Source organism: Argentina silus, assembly GCF_951799395.1.
Source record: "Argentina silus genome assembly, chromosome: 17".
In the NCBI taxonomy this organism is placed as follows: domain Eukaryota; kingdom Metazoa; phylum Chordata; class Actinopteri; order Argentiniformes; family Argentinidae; genus Argentina; species Argentina silus.
Window position 1 is genome coordinate 15,234,659 of NC_139671.1, and position 20,581 is coordinate 15,255,239.

General features: G+C 45.2%; 2 protein-coding genes across 3 annotated transcripts in view; both read right to left on the minus strand.

Moving 5' to 3' along the window:
* Window positions 1-4,428: 4,428 nt before the first annotated feature.
* On the minus strand, window positions 4,429-11,730 carry angel2 (angel homolog 2). 2 transcript variants are annotated; one of them, XM_083688412.1, is made up of 9 exons: window positions 11,571-11,730; window positions 10,897-11,381; window positions 10,274-10,506; window positions 10,097-10,166; window positions 9,185-9,615; window positions 8,749-8,857; window positions 8,419-8,488; window positions 6,841-6,998; window positions 4,429-5,275 (listed from the first exon to the last, which is right to left on the minus strand). In XM_083688412.1, exons 1-9 carry the CDS (start codon window positions 11,618-11,620, stop codon window positions 5,121-5,123), a joined length of 1,761 nt encoding a protein of 586 aa, XP_083544538.1. In that variant the 5' UTR covers window positions 11,621-11,730; the 3' UTR covers window positions 4,429-5,120. The 2 variants fall into 2 exon arrangements, with proteins under 2 accessions (XP_083544538.1, XP_083544537.1); XM_083688411.1 differs by having other exon boundaries at window positions 6,841-7,007.
* Window positions 11,731-14,224: 2,494 nt separating this feature from the next.
* galnt14 (UDP-N-acetyl-alpha-D-galactosamine:polypeptide N-acetylgalactosaminyltransferase 14 (GalNAc-T14)) overlaps window positions 14,225-20,581 on the minus strand; it is a 91,381-nt gene continuing 85,024 nt past the window's right edge. The window contains exons 14-15 of the mRNA XM_083688366.1: window positions 18,744-18,863; window positions 14,225-15,138 (exon numbers count right to left, since the gene is read on the minus strand). Of these exons, the coding sequence (XP_083544492.1) occupies window positions 14,980-15,138; window positions 18,744-18,863 (279 nt within the window). The 3' untranslated portion in view covers window positions 14,225-14,979. The remainder of the gene's footprint in view (window positions 15,139-18,743; window positions 18,864-20,581) is intronic.

A 20,581-nucleotide genomic window follows, 5' to 3' on the forward strand; every position in this document is an offset into this window, starting at 1 on the left:
ATATTCCAACACTAAGCACACACAGCCATCTTAACATTCAACTGTGGTTTAACAGTGCAGTGCAACCACTGCAGATGCACAATGCTTCACCTTTATACAATAGACACTTACTTACCCAATCAGCATGGGTTACCTACCTCACCTACCCAATCAGCATAGGTTATCTACCTTACCTACCCAATCAGCATGGGTTATCTACCTTACCTACCCAATCAGCATGGATTATCTACCTTACCTACCCAATCAGCATGGGTTATCTACCATACCTAACCAATCAGCATGGGTTATCTACCATACCTAACCAATCAGCATAGGTTATCTACCTTACCTACCCAATTAGCATAGGTTATCTACCTTACCTACCCAATCATGGGTTTAGCAACCTTACCGCATAACACTGAGCTAATAGAATAACCCGGGAGGAGAGACTGCTTTCACTGCTGCATATCTGGTTACTGAAAGATAATACTCAAGAGATGTAGCTTCAATTGATTTAGCCTCTCAACGGTTTGAGAGTCGAGCTAAAACCTTGACATTGATGAGTTGAGTTTCATTGGTGAATCTTTGCTGTTTTTTCTTGAACCGATCCCGTTACTGAATGAAGTGTAAACTTTCTATCATGTGGTTTGTTGTGTTTCTGAAGTGGTAACACTTTGTGGTGTGATCTGTGGTTTTGGACAAGGTGTGATTTTGATGAAGCACAGTAGTCCACATTGTAGTAGTATCATGTCTCTCTTAGGGCCTTGGTTTGTTTACAAATGCTGTGGACATCGAATAGGCTTTTAGCAGGAACAAATGTACCACCCACAAACAATGGCAGTATAATATTAATAATGATAATAATAATGATCTTCATAATGACTGTAGATGGATTTGTAATCCATTTTGTATTTTACCAAATGGTGTGTTTTTATAAAGAAAAGACCTGAATTCAGAAAATTACCTGAACAAGTGCACAATCGGAGAAACTTAAAACCAGCGACAATACCACCTTCTCACGAGTACCACATTCAACGGTTCACAACTTGAAAGACAATGATGTGTTGTTGGGACTAAGCATTACTGCATATATACTTAGCTGTTTTCTAAGCATGATGTGGACATTTTAATTACAGTCATCATATCATTTGTGTTTACAACTGTAATTCAACTTCTTAGATAAGACTGCTTTACTTGCTTTACCTGTATTGAAGTGCATTTCATGAGGAGTTTCCACTTGATAAGACTCTCCTCATAAATGAGAATGTATGTAATTAGAAGCCTGGGGTTGTTGGAGTGTTCTCCCTCTCTAGACCGGGGGTTGTCAACTGTCGTCCTGGTCAGCTATTGGGTTTGCATGCTTTTGTTCCAGCCTGAGCCCAGCACTAGCACACTTATGTCAACTAATCGCAGTCTTCAATCTAGATCATGATAGGATTCCACCTTTAATGGGTAATATGTCTTAGTACAGGGCTGGAACAAAAGCATGCTCCCTCAACACTGGAGACCCCTGCTTTATGGACAACACCTCTAGATCACACAGTTTTCTGGTATTATGATCCTATTCTTTTTGGAAAGGGCTGATCCACTTGTCCCATAGGCTGAAGAGGAGGAAGAGGATACAGGTTGAAACAAAGCAAAAGATCAAACGGAAACACTTCCTAAAAGCCCTGATACGGCTTGACAACTCTATTGAACTGAAATAGGCCTTGAAAATCCGTCCTAGGTTTTCTAATGTGACGACAGAGTGATTTTTGTATTATGAAACCCATTGGAGGAACCACCGTCTGTCCTCCTATCTCCTACTCTTACAATGATCAGTTGACGATGGGGTTTTATCAACTGTAGCATGTGTTGTAATAAAAAAAAAATATGATCTATGTTTTTAATGATGTGTTTGGAGTCATTTCTTTGCTCGTTTGGTGGGAGAGACGAGACAAGAGTTGATGAAATCTCAATCTGACAATTTATTTAGTGTCACTAGTCAAAGTCATTTGGAAGCGGAATACGCTCTCATATTTGATCAAATCACCCCCAGACGTGTAGCCCATATTTTCAGCACAACAGGTCCAGACATTTCTAATCAACGTAAATTGCCTGAAATTCACATGAATTCATAACACCCGCAGTATGGTTGTATTATTGCTTCAGAGAGTGCTGTACTAAGGTCTCAGTGTACAGCGTAAATAAATAACTGAAATTCATACCATACATTACTGCTAGAGCGCTCTGTCGTGATCCCTCAGTGTACTCAGCTTCAGGATGCCGTGTCTGGATTAATCTGCTGAGAGCAGCTGTGGGTGACATGCAAGGAAACACACAGAACAGATTTATAAAATTAATCCTCCTCCATTTCTCATCTCTGCTGCTATGGCAGCAGCTCAAGGGTTGCGGGGGAAAACTTAACTTACTGAACCTCCCTCTGTGCTCTCTTGAGTCGAAAAGAACACTGTAGTGTGAGTCCCAATATGCTGAAGTTGCATCCTTAACTTGCCTCCTACCTGCCAGAAGCACTAGATTGAGTGAATAGGAGGGAGATATGGTGGACACTAGGCACAGCCTACTGGTGGATCTCTGCCTTTACGATGTCTGCCCTTCAAGCCCTTTCACATGAGTGGGTTAGGGTTAATTGTAAATACTCATGTGTTTTAGTTTTCATGTATGTAAACTGCCATGGAAGTTTTTTAATATACTTAAAAAAAAAAAAGTGTATTGGGATTTTTCCCACGTCTACCCTGAAGATGAGTCATCTAAAAAGGAGCCTGGATTTCCCTAAAGCCGTCCAATGATCAGCTTGTCAAGGCTTTCATCCCAGAACAAAGAAACAGCGGCGCTGGAAAGGCTTTGCAGATGTCAGCAGAACATCACTAAACTCTGAGACCTGACTGGAGTCCTAAACCCCCTGTGATTCACACCACTAAACTACTCTGGACGCATTCATGTCAAGCCAATGCTCCTAGCCAGGATTAGGAGCTGTGAAAACTCTGATCAAGACAAGCCACCGGGTGTGTCCTTGCATCCTCTGTTCTCAACGGAGGAGAATCCCTTAAGGGGGAAGAACCTTACATTGACTTTGCCAATGCGTTTTGAGAAGGAAGCGAAGAAAGAGTGTTGGGACGCACCCCCACTCATCTTAGCCAGAGAGAGAACAGTGTGATGTCATTAAGGAACACTAACGAGGACACAGGGGAGTCTGAGGAGATGAGACAAAGCAGACGCAGAGACTTTATTAGAGTGAGGATATGAGGATGAAGAGACTCGACGACCTTTGCCATGCACTGTAGCTGGCAAGACATCCGACCAATTCAATTTGGCCTCTAAAACGTTGTGTTTTGTCTAGAATGTAAGAACAGATTGCGTCGCGTCACGACGAAACGAGGTTAACCACTTTGAGCAGACTTTGATTGAATAAAACGACGTCTAACTCAATTCTCTGCTACAACAGATGTTTTGTGCACTGGGCAGTTTATTGCTCGTTAAAAAGTGAATCGAAATACTATCGACTTTCGCAAGTGAGCATGGAGAGATGCCTCTATGCCTAGGAAGAATCCAAACCACACTCAATGTCCTGAAACTCTGAAACTTGTTCCAGGGCTACAGAGAGATTGACGGATGTGCAGTATCAGGGAACCATCATCAGGATTCTATAGTGTGATGTGGGAGCAGTGTGTAGAATATTAAACCCCACTCAGACAGGCTGGGAGAAATGGCCTGTCAGTGTGGCTGTCTCAGGCCATTCTTCTTCTAAAAGGCATAGGTGTGGTTATTAAAGAGGTGTTCATCCCGCACAGTGGAGGGTTGTCACACTCCCTCAGTTCCTTCACACCAGGCTCACTTTCATCAGATCCCTTTCTCCAGGTGAGAGTGTGACAGGGAGGGAGGGATTGAGGGTGGGGGGGAGGGGGAGAGAGGGGTAGAGAGAGAGAGAGGGGTAGAGAGAGAGGGGTAGGGGTAGAGAGAGAGGGAGAGAGAGGGGTAGAGAGAGAGAGAGAGGGGTAGAGAGAGAGGGGTAGGGGTAGAGAGAGAGGGAGAGCGAGAGAGAGGGGTAGAGAGAGAGAAAATACTCCTCTTTTCTCTGAACAGCTTGTCTCTTGTGTTGGTTTCTGTTCCTTCAGTGTGCTTTTGTCCATCTGATGGAGGTAAACACTGTGCAAACATCTCATGTGTCACTATGTAATATGATCAGACGTGGGCCAAAATAGAATTGCTACAGCATATAGGGTGTGCTTGATTTAGCTTGTCTAGTGTAATGGTACCGATGTAATAGTCCCAAAACGGCGAACCATGCATACCCTGTGTGTTGGAAATCCTAAATCAAGCCAACCCAGAGACAAAATATCTCTAGTACACCTACATGAATAGAAATTAAACTAAATACTAGTTTGACCCAAATCAAACATCACTTTAGAGAGTTGAAGTGTACAGAAAACTAAATAATTTAGTTACATGAACTGGTAACCTCTTGTATAATATCCATGACAGATACAAATAGCCTTCATTTCCAGCATCAATAATCACACCAAATGTTCCTATTTAGAGAATGTTATCAGTGCATGAAGATGATGAATTCCCTATGTTGATTAAAAAAAACGTTCTCTTATCAGCAGCAGTTTTCACCAAATAAAATTAAATGAAGTGAACATTTATAAAAAAATCCTTAAAATATGAAAACCTTATCATCTAACGTATTCAACCAATGCAGAATTATAAATACACAAACATTACAGTGGGAAAAATTGTAAACATCTCTATGCAATGGCCTATCTACTGTATTCAGATAGGAGCGGTAGCACCACTGCAACATATGTCTTCGATGTGAACGTCCATCCTCCAAATATCTTAAAAAATGATAGTCTATTATCTTCCAGTGAGTGTTTTGAACCCTTTCAAGAGTTCATGGTGACATGGAGACACAGAGACAGAAGCCATGATAGTAGCCATGTATGTTGCTGTTTGCTGGTGAGACGTTGGTGGTTTGTGTGTCTGTCCTGGTCCAGACTTCAATCAAATACAAATGTCAGTTGGTACATTCCTAGACTCCATTGGTTCCATTGCACCAGGCAAACAAAATGAAGCTCAGCTCATGAATTTGGAAGTATTTTACCCATGTCTGACCCCCCCTCCCCCCCAGCCCCTTAGGTTCAGGGGCACAGGCGGAAGCGGGCAAGCAGGGGCAGGTGGTCGGAGGAGTTGTGGTCATTGGGCAGTCCTTTGACCTCCTCCAGCTCAGTCTGTCCCACCAGCGCCAGGCGGGCCAATAGCTGTAATCCTCGTTCCCCGGGTACTGGACTGCGTGCTGGGGGTGAAGAGAGAGACATGGTTAGATACTGGACCTGCACTGGGCTCTGGGGGTGAACACCACTGTTTTAAGTTTTACGTTTGTTTCTAAAGCTTAGGTTTGTTTCTAAAGCACTTCTCCAGAAACTACCTACCTTATCTTCTCCTGCTTATGAATTGGAGGGTCACAAATTATTATAAGATCTCAAGACTGGCTAGTTTTGGAGGTCGCCTATGCTTCCACAGTTTCTGAGGGAATGGCTTCTAGCGTTCATACTTCATCCTCTCGGAATGGCCTTCAGAAGGAACCAAAGCGAGAGTTGTTGGTCACCTCAGGCCATTTCAAAAGAATGGTGGCGGATTTAAACCGTCATCTAAACCGTTTTGGCAGATTCTTTGTTGTGTGATTCTTATCTATTCGTTATGCACTTTATTGTTTTTTTTTTAATCTTGGTTGAAATCTTAAGGGTTTATTATCATTGTTGTTATTCTTTGTTTTTTGTTTTTTCCCATTAACTATTTTGTAGACCATTTTGTAACCATTTTTCCCCCCTCTGCTTTTATTGTGATTTTGTCTGTCTGGATGTTTGTTTTATCTGCAAGGTTCTTCTGTCAAATAAACTCATAGTAAGATCTCCCTGTTTAAATAAAGGACAAATAATAACATCTCACTGTCACTCACACACACGCACATGCACATGCACGTGCGCGCACACACACGCACGTTGTTGGTAAAGGCCAGTTTGTTTCCCTGACAAGGGCAAACTCTTGGCCCTAGTTATGGTTATAGATAACTACAGTAAGGTACAGTATCAGGAAAACATCAGGGCCCTAGTCAAAGTGACCTTACTGCAGCGTGGGAGACTAATCTATTGGAAGTCCACTGCACTGCAGCACACTGCAGCAGCTGAGGTTACATTACAAGACCTTCCTCATATGAATATTGACTTGGTAATGATATAGCCTGCACCATGGCCTGTATGATAATCAATCACTAAATAACGGGTTTCGTATGGTGTATGCCATGTATTATGGATATTGTATGCGGTCACGTAGTGTGAATTGTGAGTGAAGGTCATGGTCTGGAGCGTATATTGTGCTTTGGTGTGTGTGTGTGTCTGCATGTTTGTGTGTGTGTGTGTGTTCGTACCTGCCTGTGTGTGTGTGTTTGTTTGTACCTGCCTGTGTGTGTGTGTGTGTGTGTGTGTGTCTCTGCATGTTTGTGTGTGTGTGTGTTCATACCTGCCTGCATGCATGCCCGTGTGTGTGTGTGTTTGTACCTGCCTGCGTGTGTGTGTGTGTGTGTCTCTGCATGTTTGTGTGTGTGTTCATACCTGCCTGCATGCATGCCCGTGTGTGTGTGTGTTTGTACCTGCCTGCGTGTGTGTGTGTGTGTGTCTCTGCATGTTTGTGTGTGTGTTCATACCTGCCTGCATGCATGCCCGTGTGTGTGTGTGTTCGTACCTGCCTGCATGCGTGCCTGTGTGTGTGTGTGTGTGTCTCTGCATGTTTGTGTGTGTGTGTTCGTACCTGCCTGCATGCGTGCCTGTGTGTGTGTGTGTGTGCCCGTGTGTGTGTGTGTACCTTGCTGTGTGGCCAGGTCCCCCGGTCCTGGCGTGTAGAAGATGTAGTCTACAGTGATGGCCGTCCTGGAGTGGCAGGTGGTGATCTCTGGTCTCCTGTCCTCTGTCAGGTGGTGAGAGTACGCTGACGACAGCCTCAGGCCGTGCTCTATGGTGGGCCTGGAGGCACTGGGACATGGGCGGAGGGAGACACACACACAGGACCAATGTTCCAATATCCACACCACTAGCATACAACACAGAGTGAACAGCCTCGGATCACGCTCCGTCGTGGGCCTGGACGCACACAGAGAGACACCGGAGAGAGACTCAAGAAACTCAATACTGCTGAATGGGGGCAAAAAAAAAAAAAAAACCTGCGTCTACAGTATTCGCAATAATTACAAGGGTGCCAGACCACAATTCAAAGCAATTACTTTATGAAAGAGAACGGGATGCATTCCAGAAATAATAATAAAGAGTTTTCATTAAATGTATTGAATTCTAACTTTTCCTGGAGTATGAGAGAGAGAGAGAGAGAGAGAGAGAGAGAGAGAGAGAGACAGAGAGAGAGACAGAGAGAGAGAGAGAGAGCCTCAGCCCTATCACACAGACAGCAGTGGCTTAGCTGTACGAGCTAATTAACACTGACAGATGGCCCCGGACTGGACCAACAACACATCAGCAGTAAGTGAGAGTTAGAGACCCTTTCTCCTTGTGAGCAGTTAAGACTGGCTTCACTGCAAGACACAGCAATTGACACTGCAAGACACGGCTGTCCTGTCAACTCTGCTCATCTCTCCTCCCCTTCAGCCAGGCAGAGCATGTTAATGAGAGAGGGAGAGGGATGGAGCGGGAGTGAGGGGGAGAGAGAGAGAGAGAGAGAGAGAGAGAGAGAGAGAGAGAGAGGGTGTGTGTTTGTGTGTGAGAGAGAGAGAGAGACAGACAGACAGACAGACAGACAGACAGACAGACAGACAGGCAGAGATGGAGAAAGAGGGAAAGGGAGTGAGAGAGAGAGAGGCAGGAGTAGGAAGGGAGAAGGTGAGGAAGACGCAGGGTGGGAAATAGAGTGAGAGAGAAAGCGAGGGGAGGAGAGAGAGAGAGAGAGAGGAGCTAGCCAGCCTGTCAGATCTGCAGACACCGGTCCAAACAAATTAGAGCCCTGCCTCTGGCACACAGACGCTGTGAAAAGCATTAATATTGAAGCCCGGCTGTGAGTCAGGCCCCATCGTGGCTGAGCCGCTCTGGCTGGTGCACCACCTCTGACAGGGTCAAACTTCAGACCGCTACATGACGCAACTTCAACCACTCAGATTCCCAGGCTGCATTTTCATTCCAGAAAAGCGGTTAGATATGGCATTTCGGAGAGGACTGGGGGTAGGTATAAGCAAGGTAGCAAACACTAGGTTGATCTCGGTTCAGCTTAGGCCTACGCCAAAACCCGTTTGTCTCAGATCTGAGAAAGGGAGTGAACAAAGGGAAAATGGGAAGGAGAAACCCTCAGGAATTGGGATGCAACCTTCAACTGAGGCTGGCGTGAGGGCATGGTATGGTATGGACTACGACGTGACGACGCTGAACTATAACAATGGCTGACCTGTTGACAGCTGCCATGGCTTGTGCTTCAACGTCCTGCACAGACAGGTTGGAGATCCCCCCGTCAACATCTGTGGGGAGAGAGGAGAAGGGCGTTAGTGACACACACACACACACACACACACACACACACACACACACACACACACACACACACACACACACACAGGGGGACAAGAGGGTGGTAGTCATGTGACTGGAGAACTGGGATGGGGAGTTTAGGTTCCTGGTAAAAAAAAATCGGAACAAATGCACCTCTTTCTAAAATCACAGATCTGAGAGGAACGAGGAGGAAACGTTGCTTAGACAGGGGTGAAAGGTCAACCGTTACCTGTAGGGGGCGTCTCATACTGGCACTGTTGGGTGATGCCCAGGCTGCGAGACCAGATGGGCACGGTCAGGATACGCTGACCCCTGGGACTCTCCTCCTGCCCTGACACCTACAGAGAGAGAGAGAGAGAGAGAGAGAGAGAGAGAGAGAGAGAGAGAGAGAGAGAGAGAGACACACACACACACACACACACACACACACATTACACGTATGACACGATAATGTTGCCTAGCCTGGCACATCAACGTCATTGACTGACTGTGTTGTGTAGTTAAGTGACAACATAAACATGAACTACAGATTGTGTAGAAATGACGCTAATCTAGATAACAAAAGAGCTCTGGAGAGAACACCTCAGAACGGTATGACAGAGGAAGGCTGAGAGGGCAGACAGGGGCAGAGTGGAGGGTTTAGACGGGGACGGCGCGACGCTCACCCTGCCTATGGGAATCCCGTCGTACTCCAGCCTGCTCTCCCTGACAAAGCTGTACAGAGGAGACGAGGGCACCGAGTTGAAGTCCCCACAGAGCACCACGGGGCAGGAGCTGTGGTCCGGGAGGCAGGACACGCGGCTGATCTCAGCCAACAGGAGCGCCAGCTGGGCCAGTTTGATGTCGCCGCGCCGGGGGTTGTACAGGAGGTGGGTGTTGGCCACACACAGGCTGGCGCCGGGCTCCGATTGGCCGGACGAGCCTGTCGGGCGCAGTAATAGGACTAGACCCACGTTGTCCCGGTCTAGGAGAGGGACGCCTCTTCTGAAGTACTCGACGGGGTGACAGGCCAGCAGGGTGAAGCGGTCCTTCTTAAAGACCACGGCGCAGCCGTCCGGCTTCCTGCCTGTTCTCCTCTTGTACTCACAGTGGTAACCTGGGGGAGGAAGGGAACCCAGCGACATCAGCGATAACAGGACACAGTTTCAATACACTGTGGTAAAACCGTGCAGGAGTTAAGACTTCTTTACTCATTGTATCAATGTAGGATTTCCTTACTGAATGTTAAGGAGGTTATGTATTTTCGTTAGTCGTATTTGGCAGGACAGTAGCGTTGAGAGCAACAGAATATCTATTCCGGTAGCACCCCCTAGTGGTCTTACTATGTAATGTTACTGGTGGAAATGACTTGCCTCTCCAGTAGAATCCATACCATTCAGGAGAATATTGGTAGTCAATCTATAGTTTCATTATAACAATTTCATAGTCAAATAAAAGCTTCCAAATTCTAGTAGTTGGGGTGACAACAGTAAGTTACAACAGTAAGTTACAACAGTAAGAACACAACACACAGACGACAACACCCTGGACAAAATAACAAGTGTTTTCAGACAGAGGGGCCAAACTACTAGCAGTACCTGAAGCCTCCAGAGATGGTTTGATCTGTTTCTCATAGTGGTCCTCTTGCACCTCCTGCAGACACAATACCTACGGAGACAAAGTTTGGCATAAGCACAGTACAGTACACGCACGCACACCGCCAATTACAACACCATCATAACAATCACAACAATCAGCCTAACCCACTGACTCACATCAGCATTGTGCTGCTCCAGCTCTTTGAGGATGTTGCTGAGCCTGTAGGTCCAGGTGAGTATGGACGAGCTGCAGTGTTTATACAGGTACCCGTTATCATGCAGGAGGTCCTGGGATAGGATGTTATATGACATCACAGAGAAGTCAAAGGGCCGTCGTCCTCCCTTCCCTTGAACTGACTTTGATCTTGAGGTGTAACAGTGGGAGAAATCCTCCCATTTTCTCTTCAGCTCTGGATTAAAAAAATAAAATAAAAAAAAAGCAAAAAATACAATAGGTCCGCATCTGAATGAATAAATGAATGGAAATCTAGATGGGATCATGACAGCACCTATGATGCGGAACAAGGCTCAAGGCGTCTGTTTTTCGGCTATGTCTATCATGATAATGGATTGGATATATAGTGCTTTCCCAAGTGCTCAAATGTCTTTATATTTTATGGGGAAAAACCCACCTAATCAACTGTCAACTCTTCCAATGAATTTAGAGTTGCCAGTCAAATACAAAAATAACTGTGCGAAAAAACAGCCTAGTTCCACTATAAACTTTACTAATGCATTTACAGTTGCCAGTAAAACCTAAAATAACTATAGAGAATAGCCTAGAAAGCCTGGACTTTTACCTATTGTCTGCCTTGATCTCTGTGGCCTTGCTGGACTCTCCCCGGCGGGCGCTGACTCTCTTGTCCCATCCTTGAACCAGTAGTTGGGGCTTGGGGTGGCACTGCGAGCCTGCCGTGGAACCTCTCGCTTGGGGGTGGCCTTGGACGTGTCCCCTGGACCCCTCTCCTCCGTACTCCTCCTCCGCTTGTATGGGGGCTCTCGGTCCGAACGTTCCATTACAGAGAGGTGGAACGGCCTCTGAGGAAACCCGTGGAAGGGGAACCCTGGAGGGGGTTGTCGGGCCCAGTTAACGCTGTGAGGGTCGAGGGGTCGAAAGGCGCCTGACATGTGCCGGGTGGGGTGGGAGAGTTGCGGCCGGGGAGGCACACCCAGCCACCATGGATGGCTGGGGAAGTGCGAGGTCCGCCAGCCGCCCAAGAGGGCTTGAGTCGGGGGGAACCAGTTGGAGCCAAACGCGGTCAGGTGTCGAGAAAACATGGGTTGACTGCAGGAGAGAAAAGATGCGCACTCAGCTGAAGCAATACAACACTGGGATAGCGGTCACCTGGCTACGCATTGTTTTCATTCTATGCCGGACACCTGGCTGAACCCATCAACCACAGTACTGTCTGTGGTTAGTCACATAAACATTAGCTTGACATGCTAGCTACTTTAGCTTTGAATGATAACTTACTTCCCGTCAGCGTTTGGACAGTCATTGTTTATGTTTTGATGACGATGCATTAAACGTTATCTACGAACATTACAGTGTATAATACTTGTCCAACACAGTGAGAACATTTTACAGTCAAAAGTACAAAGCTAGTTGTTAGTCTGTTGTGTTCAGAGGGGCCATTTTCGAGTCCTCCGAATATGACGTCATGCTAATATGACGTTATATTCAAGCGCTATGTGTGTCGCGCTGGACTGTGCAGTTTTTGTCATTACGAAGCTCATATCCTGACATACCAAACTTTATCATAAGAAACTACATCTCCCAATATTATCTCTCCAAATACGGCATACGAGTGCAGACAAACATGTCATAACGGGTGGACGTTGATAACTACGCAAATGTCACTTTGACAATATAAAGTAATAACATTTCATTCAAAATACAATGGATGCATTTCAAAACAAGTGCAGTGAGGTTATGATTATGTCAGCGACACCTATTACTACCATCTGAACGAACAAGACGATGATAGTTTACCGACATCCTCACCAAACAAGGTTACATCACATAGATACTGTAGCTTACCGGCAAATGATTCCTATATTCAAGAAAGCCAAATACCGTAATATCCCTCTCTGAGAAAACTAAGAGGCATTTTCCAAATGACAGTTGGATAACCAGTTATTGCTTTCATAATTACTACATTATAGTCTTTTTCTTCCTTAGTCAATATCTCTCGCCGTTCGTTTTCTCTGTTCAAAGGCATTGATATGCAGTACATCGTGTTCCCTCTCTGTGGGCGATGATGTGTCACTGCACCCACTGGAGTTGCGGAGAATGCCAAGGTGCCATTTGTGATACCAGCGTCTAATTAAATATTTAATGTTAATTTGAATAATTGAATGTTGAAAAACATCTTTTTTTTTTTTTTTTTTACCAATGAAGCTTTTCCTTTGAGCTTTGTGTTAATTACTTAGGAGGTTAATGAAGCAAAGCAGCCCCTAAGCCTTGCCATATCTTGAACTATTTCATCTGCTTCTAAAGCTGTAAAAAATATGCTGTGATACATAATTGTATAGCCTACAAGATCTGGTTGATTTTGCTGCCTATAAATAAAAATAAATACTCAGCTCAAATGTTGTAAAAGTGTTTATTTACAGAGCCCTGCATAAGTAATGTGACAGTGCAGTAGTGCATTTTTTTCTTTGGCTCTACACTCCGACAGTTTGGATTTGAAAGTATTTCCAGTTTTTATTTTATGGCATTTGTGTACAACTTGGTTTCACCATTCAGAAATTACGTTTTGCTGTAAGTCTCTCTTCAGCAAATTAAATGTATGTTCAATAGGATTTAAATTTGGAGACTGACTTGGCCAGTCTACAACTTTCCATTTGCTTGTACTTGAGCGCGTCCTTTGCGTCCATTTGCTTGTACTTGAGCTGGCAAGATGTTTCTGTACACTTCAGAATTTATTCTGCTGCTGCCGTCAGCAGTTACATCATCAATGAAGACAAGTGAGCCAGTTCCAGTAGAAGCCAAACATACCCAAGCCATAACACCCCATCCACCATATTTTACAGATGAGGTGGTATGCTGTGGATATTGGGCAGTTCCTTCTTTTCTCCACACTTCACACTCCACATCACTCTGGTACATGTTAATCTTTTTCTCATCTGTCCAAAATAACTTTTTCCAGAACTCTGCAGACTCCTTTAGGTACTTTTTAGCAAACCATAACCTGGCCATCCTGTTTTCATGTCTAACTAGTGGTTTGTACCTTGCAGTGTAGCCTCTGTAGTTCTGCTAGTGAAGAGTCTTCTATATATATACCATTTAGCTGACACTTTTATCCAAAGCAACTTACATTTGCATACATTTCAGTATATATGGTCCCAGCAGGAATCAAACCCACAACCTAAGCATTGTTAGCACCATGCTCTACCAAGTGAGCCACAGAGGACCTTCTCTGCAGATTCTCTCTGACACATTCACACCTACCTCCTGGAGAGTGTTCCTGATCTGTGGGACAGTTGTTTTGGGGGTTTTCTTAGTCATGGTGAGCATTTTTCAGTCATCCACTGTCTTCCTTGGCCTACCAGGCTGATTTCTGAGCTTACCACTGCTTTCTTTCCTTTTAATGATGTTCCAAACTGTTGATTTTGGTAGGTTTAAGATTTTGGCTATGTTTCTGATAGATTCTTTTCTGATATTTCAGACTCATAATGGCTTCCCTGACTTTCATTGACATTTATTTGCTCCTCATGTTGACAGACACCAATAGCAGACTCCAAAGGCAAACGCAAAGCCTATAATCAATACTAAAAATTGAGAGCTCTCTTATGACTGCGAAATGATGTGAAGGAAACACCTGTCAAGCCATTTGTACCTAAAATTGGGTACCCCAAAAGTTTCTGAATGGTAAAACCAATATGTACAAAATACCATCAAATAAAAGCTGAAAATCTGTACTTTAACCTCAATTGTTCGATTTCAAATCCAAACCGGAGTGTAGAGCCAAAAGAAGAAAAATGCTTCACCTACTTACGCAGGGCACTGAAGCTCTGCATCAATCTGATGTTGTGAGCTGTTATTTCATTGTACAACAATAAAGAGACAAACAAACATATTTCTGTATTTCTTTTATTTCCAGTTTTGAAATATCCTTGTGGCTATTACAGTGTTTGTGTGTGTGTGTGTGTGTGTGTGTGTGTGTGTGTGTGTGTGTGTGTGTGTGTGTGCGTGTGCGTGTGTGTTTGTGTGTGTGTGTGTGTCTGTTCAGCATTCATGTCACAGAAAATGTCTGTAAATGCCATCATCATTTCGATTAAAAAGAAATGGAAATTATTTTCACAGATCCTAAAATAGGATATTAAAATCTGTCATCTGACATGTGCATTAAATTTGCTGTCACAAAACGAGGGTGCACCTCATTTTAGATGATATCACCATTTAAATGTCATTACACTAGGTATAGCTTAGTTGATATCTTTCTCAGAACTTCAACACTCTCGAAGCAGCAATTATACAGTATGAATTGTTGTGACAGGTCAAACAAGTTTCAATGTCAAACAGGATAATGGAAACATTTCTTTCCATATATTAGAATGGTACTTTCAGCACTGCTGAATGTCTTGTAGATCACATTAAAGCACTGTAGTCAGTCCAAGTCCCTGCCATCTTATAAAGACTAGTCTCATAAAGTCACTGAAATGAGGAGAGCAAGTCACCCTCATCCTTTTACTCCGGTGTCTACCTCTCCTCTCTCTCTCTCTCTCTCTCTCTCTCTCTCTCTCTCTCTCTCTCTCTCTCTCTCGCTCAAAAAAGCCCTTGGATAGTAGCCAGAAGCACTGCAGTAGGTACATGTAAGCCCTGAGTGCTCAAAAGGTGCTCCTGCATCGGTTTCCCTCAGGTTGCAGTCAGTGTTGGGTCAGGAGAAGGGCATGTCCCATCTCTGGGTGTAGGCAGACAGTTCACAGGGGCTGATCACCAGCATCTTGCTGCTCTCGATGCCATCCAGCGCCATCTCACTATCCAGGCAGAAGTGAGAGGCCAGGTGCTCCAGGTGGGTGCCTGACTTCTGCCAACGCTGCAACACAGGGCAAGAGTTCACATCGGTGAGATACGGACTTGTTCAGGTCAAAGGTTTGAGCTTGTGACGTCATATAGTAGTAGTATACGCCACATGTACTGTTGCTAAATGGCATTGCTTCTAGTTTGGGCAACTTTCGTCCAATATTTTGTCAGTTCCTTTTCCAAATGTACCTTACTTCGCATGACACCCACATTGCACATTCATTGAGATGTCAGTCATTTATTACCAGCTGTTCCTACTCTTCACCACTAGATGTCCTTCTTCCCTCAGTTTCTAGTGATTCACAATAATAGTTCAGCGAAGAGGTCTGGGCTATTGTACAATTCTGCTCATATTGCTGAATTCATTAGCATATAAACAAAACTAGAGGATATTAACAAACATCCAAAGATATTTTTAATTGTCTATACCAAAGATCACTTATCTCTAGTAGGAATGAAATGGCTGGAGCTTTATTGGCAATAGGCTGCAAGTAGAACAGTGCATATCATGTTCAGGTATCTTCCCAGTGGAGAAAACAACACGACGGATATTTTTGTGAAACGCAGATACAGAGCATCTTTGTTCGCTGGCATTTAGAGTCACTGAGGAGAAACAAGCTTTGCTCTACTGTACTCCTGATCAAAGGAGCATAGACTCAAATTGCCATGACACGTTTTTAATTTTTTATATTAATATATCGAGGCAATGGCAGGCTTTATAATTGAAAAAAGCCAAATAATTAAAAACTAAATATCTATTAGTATTCTGAGCCTGTAGTGCCTCAAAGTCATTCTTGTTACTGGCTGTTGAAGCTCTATTGATAGTAGAGCACATTTGACGTCTCTCTCTCTCTCTCTCTCTCTCTCTCTCTCTCTCTCTCTCTCTCTCTCTCTCTCTCTCTCTCTCTCTCTTCTCTCTCCCCCTCCCTCTCTCTCTCTCTCTCTCTCTCTCTCTCTCTCTCTCTCTCACTCCCTCTCTGCTGTAGCGTGGCCTGAGGGAGCACATGAGCGAGGCTCTAATTAGCTATCATGGCACAGTTTCCGTCTGGGAGCTAAAAGGTGGAACATGCAGCCCTGGGAGGCTTCTTAGCCGAGGGGAAGGCAGCTTTACCTGAGCTGAGCTACCTCTCACAGTCTGATAGCTGCAGGAGCGGGGGCACTGGGGCTCGAGTGAAAGCAGTACAGGTACTGTAGATAGGCCTATAGTGCTCTCTTTCTTTCTTTCCCTCTCTCTCTCTTTCTTTCACCTGAGATGCTTTAGTCTGATAGCCGAGGCTAGGGGTCTTATGAGAACACACTGCATTGTTAATATATACCCCCCCTCACTTTGTCTGTGCTCTCTCTCTCTTCTCTCTCTCTGTCCTCTCTCTCTCTTCTCTCTCTCTATCCCCTCTCCCTCTCTCTCTCTTTTCTCTCTCCCTTCTCTCTATCCCCTATCCCTCTCTCTCTTCTCTCTCTCTCTCTTCTCTCTCTCTGTCCTCTCTCCCTCTCTCTCTCCCTTCTCTCTCTGTCCTCTCTCCCTCTCACTCTCTGTCCTCTCTCCCTCTCCCTCTCTTCTCTCTCTCTGTCCTCTCTCCCTCTCTCTATCTTCTCTCTCTCTGTCCTCTCTCCCTCCCTCTCCCTCTCTTCTCTCTCTCTGTCCTCTCTCTCTCCCTCTCTCTCTTCTCTCTCTCTGTCCTCTCTCCCTCCCTCTCCCTCTCTTCTCTCTCTCTGTCCTCTCTCTCTCCCTCTCTCTCTTCTCTCTCTCTGTCCTCTCTCCCCCCCTCTCTCTCTCTTCTCTCTCTCTGTCCTCTCTCTCTCCCTCTCTCTTCTCTCTCTCTGTCCTCTCTCCCTCCCTCTCCCTCTCTTCTCTCTCTCTGTCCTCTCTCTCTCCCTCTCTCTCTTCTCTCTCTCTGTCCTCTCTCCCTCCCTCTCCCTCTCTTCTCTCTCTCTGTCCTCTCTCTCCCTCTCTCTCTTCTCTCTCTCTGTCCTCTCTCCCTCTCTTCTCTCTCTCTGTCCTCCCTCCCTCACTCTCCCTCTCTTCTCTCTCTCTGTCCTCCCTCCCTCCCTCTCCCTCTCTTCTCTCTCTCTGTCCTCTCTCTCTCCCTCTCTCTCTTCTCTCTCTCTGTCCTCTCTCTCTCCCTCTCTCTCTTCTCTCTCTCTGTCCTCTCTCTCTTCTCTCTCTCTGTCCTCTCTCCCTCCCTCTCCCTCTCTTCTCTCTCTCTCTCCCTCTCTCTCTTCTCTCTCTCTGTCCTCTCTCCCTCTCTTCTCTCTCTCTGTCCTCCCTCCCTCACTCTCCCTCTCTTCTCTCTCTCTGTCCTCCCTCCCTCCCTCTCCCTCTCTTCTCTCTCTCTGTCCTCTCTCTCTCCCTCTCTCTCTTCTCTCTCTCTGTCCTCTCTCTCTCCCTCTCTCTCTTCTCTCTCTCTGTCCTCTCTCCCTCCCTCTCCCTCTCTCTCTTCTCTCTCTCTCCCTCCCTCTCCCTCCCTCTCCCTCTCTTCTCTCTCTCTGTCCTCTCTCCCTCTCTTTGTCTTCTGCTCTCTCAGACAATGTTTTCATTAGTCATTACATTATTTTCACCATATATTTATGATTCATCTGTTCCTGCTGACTCTCAAACACAACATAACAATGTGAACACTGAATACGGCCACACATACTGGACTGTAACACCCACCCACACAGTGTTAGCTCACGCTGCGAACAAACCGACATCTCAGTATTATGTGAACCATATATTTAGCATAAATGCTATGAATATTGGATACACATTTACAGTGTCAAACGAGGGTAATTCATGCCAACAGCGTGAGTCTCATAACATGAGAATCGTATTATATACATTTTATAAAACGTCCGCTAGACCTTTTTGGATAGCCTCACACCAGGCCAATTCATGTTACCAGTAATAACCTATCTATAGCTAACCAGCCTTATTCATGTTATCAGTAATAGCCTATCTATAGCTAACCAACCTTATTCATGTTAACAGTAATAACCTATCTATAGCTAACCAATCTTATTCATGTTAACAGTAATAACCTATCTATAGCTAACCAGCCGTATTCATGTTAACAGTAATAGCCTATCTATAGCTAACCAGCCTTATTCATGTTAACAGTAATAGCCTATCTATAGCTAACCAACCTTATTCATGTTAACAGTAATAGCCTATCTATTGCTAAGCAGCCTTATTCATGTTAACAGTAATAGCCTATCTATAGCTAACCAGCCTTATTCATGTTAACAGTAATAGCCTATCTATAGCTAACCAGCCTTATTCATGTTAACAGTAATAGCCTATCTATAGCTAACCAGGCAAATTCTTGTCTACAGAATCAGTAACATGCTTGAGCCTTGAGCTTGCCTCTGTCTCAGGGTACACACAGAGGGAGCAACAGCAGCTGGTGATCCAGTTAGCCCTAGCCTCGCGCGCTCTCCCCTTCCCCCCCGGGGGCTTCTCTGCTGCACCATCAGCCAGCGTAAGTGAAAGTTGATTTATGAGGTGTCAAAGGTGTCTTTGCTTGTGTGCGGCAGGGGGCTGCAGAGGAGGGCGGTGGGGACAGGCACGGACAAGGTGGCAGGTGGGTGTGACGGGCACAGCATTTGGTCAGGTGAGGACAGGCGGGGGGGGGCTCTTACTTGTTTCCCGTCGCCCAGATTACAGGGCATAAGCATGACTTGAGAGGCAGGGAAGGTAGTGGAGAGAGATAAACAGTGCTGCGCCTGGCGGATCTGCTGTCCGTGGGTGTAGATCCACTCCTGCACGGAGGGAGAGACAGGTGTTTATTACATGGTCATAAACATAATAATACATTCATAACACAGGGGAGGTGGTGGAGAGAGCGGATCTGCTGTCCATGGGTGTAGATCCACTCCTGCACAAAGGGAGAGACTCATAACACAGTGACAACACACTAGAATTACATACTGTATATTAATGTGTGGAGTAGAGGTGTCAGACAGGCTGATATTGCAAACAAATAACAAACTAGTCCTACCATTACAGGACACGCTCATAGCACACTATCATGTCATACTGAACACACACACGCACACACACACACACACACACACACACACACACACACACACACACACACACACACACACACACACACACACACACACACACACACACACACACACACACACACACACACTAACTGGGTGCCAATGAGAATACATCCAATCCTGAAAAAAAGACAATTCTTCCACACAGGCTCACTCCAGTCCAACACACACCCCTACACACACCAGTACACACGCCTCCAATGCATCTGTCTCTGGGAGTAGACTCACTCTAGAGGAACATTCCATACATCATGAAATAATAAGAGTCTGTCTCTGTGGAACCAGACCGGGGAATATTACTGAGCTGGCAATACTGGAGATTGACACACATGCACACACACACACACGAGCGTGCACACATGCGCGTGCGCACACACACGCGCACACACACACACACGCGGAACAATCGAGAGAGGATTGCCACAATAACAGTTCTAATTGATACCCATGTCCAGACAGTCTAATTTTTTGACCACTGGACTCATAAAGGATGGTAGACACTAAGCCTGCCTGTCTATGGCAGAGCACACACACACACACACACACACACACACACACACACACACACACACACACACACACACACACACACAGTGACGTGGGGTTGGCGTGGTAAGCCTTACAGAGAGGACTGGATATTGAGTGGTTCCACAAGGATCCAATTATGCTCCTGTATGAAGTCAGGACGCTGCCTGGTGTTTTAATAGCAGAGTGTCAGACAGAGAAGCTATTTTTAAATCTTATTAAAATCACTCCTGGTGCCTTCCTGTATCCTTGTAACTTCATGTCCTAGACAGGGGGATGCACTATAAGAGATGGTAGCTGTGTGTGTGTGCGTGCCTGCGTGTGTGTGTGTGTGTGTGTGTGTGTGTGTGTGTATGCCTGACTGTGTGTGTGTGTGTGTGTGTGTGTGTGTGTGTGTGTGTGTATGCCTAACTGTGTGTGTGTGCGCGCATGCACGTGTAAACGATGGGCTCACTTTATAGATATTATATCTTCCCTTGCTCTCAAGGAGAAACACTAAAGCATCTGTCCTGAGTCATTTCATTCTCTTACTCTGGGTCCCTGTATAAGTAGTGTTACTGTATGAGTAGTGTTACTGTATGAGTAGGCCTCTATATGAGTAGTGTTATTGTACGAGTAGGTCTCTGTATGAGTAGTGTTATTGTATGAGTAGTGTTACTGTATGAGTAGTGTTATTGTATGAGTAGGTCTCTGTATGAGTAGGTCTCTGTATGAGTAGTGTTATTGTATGAGTAGGTCTCTGTATGAGTAGGTCTCTGTATGAGTCGTGTTACTGTATGAGTAGGTCTCTGTATGAGTAGTGTTATTGTATGAGTAGTGTTACTGTATGAGTAGGCCTCTATATGAGTAGTGTTATTGTACGAGTAGGTCTCTGTATGAGT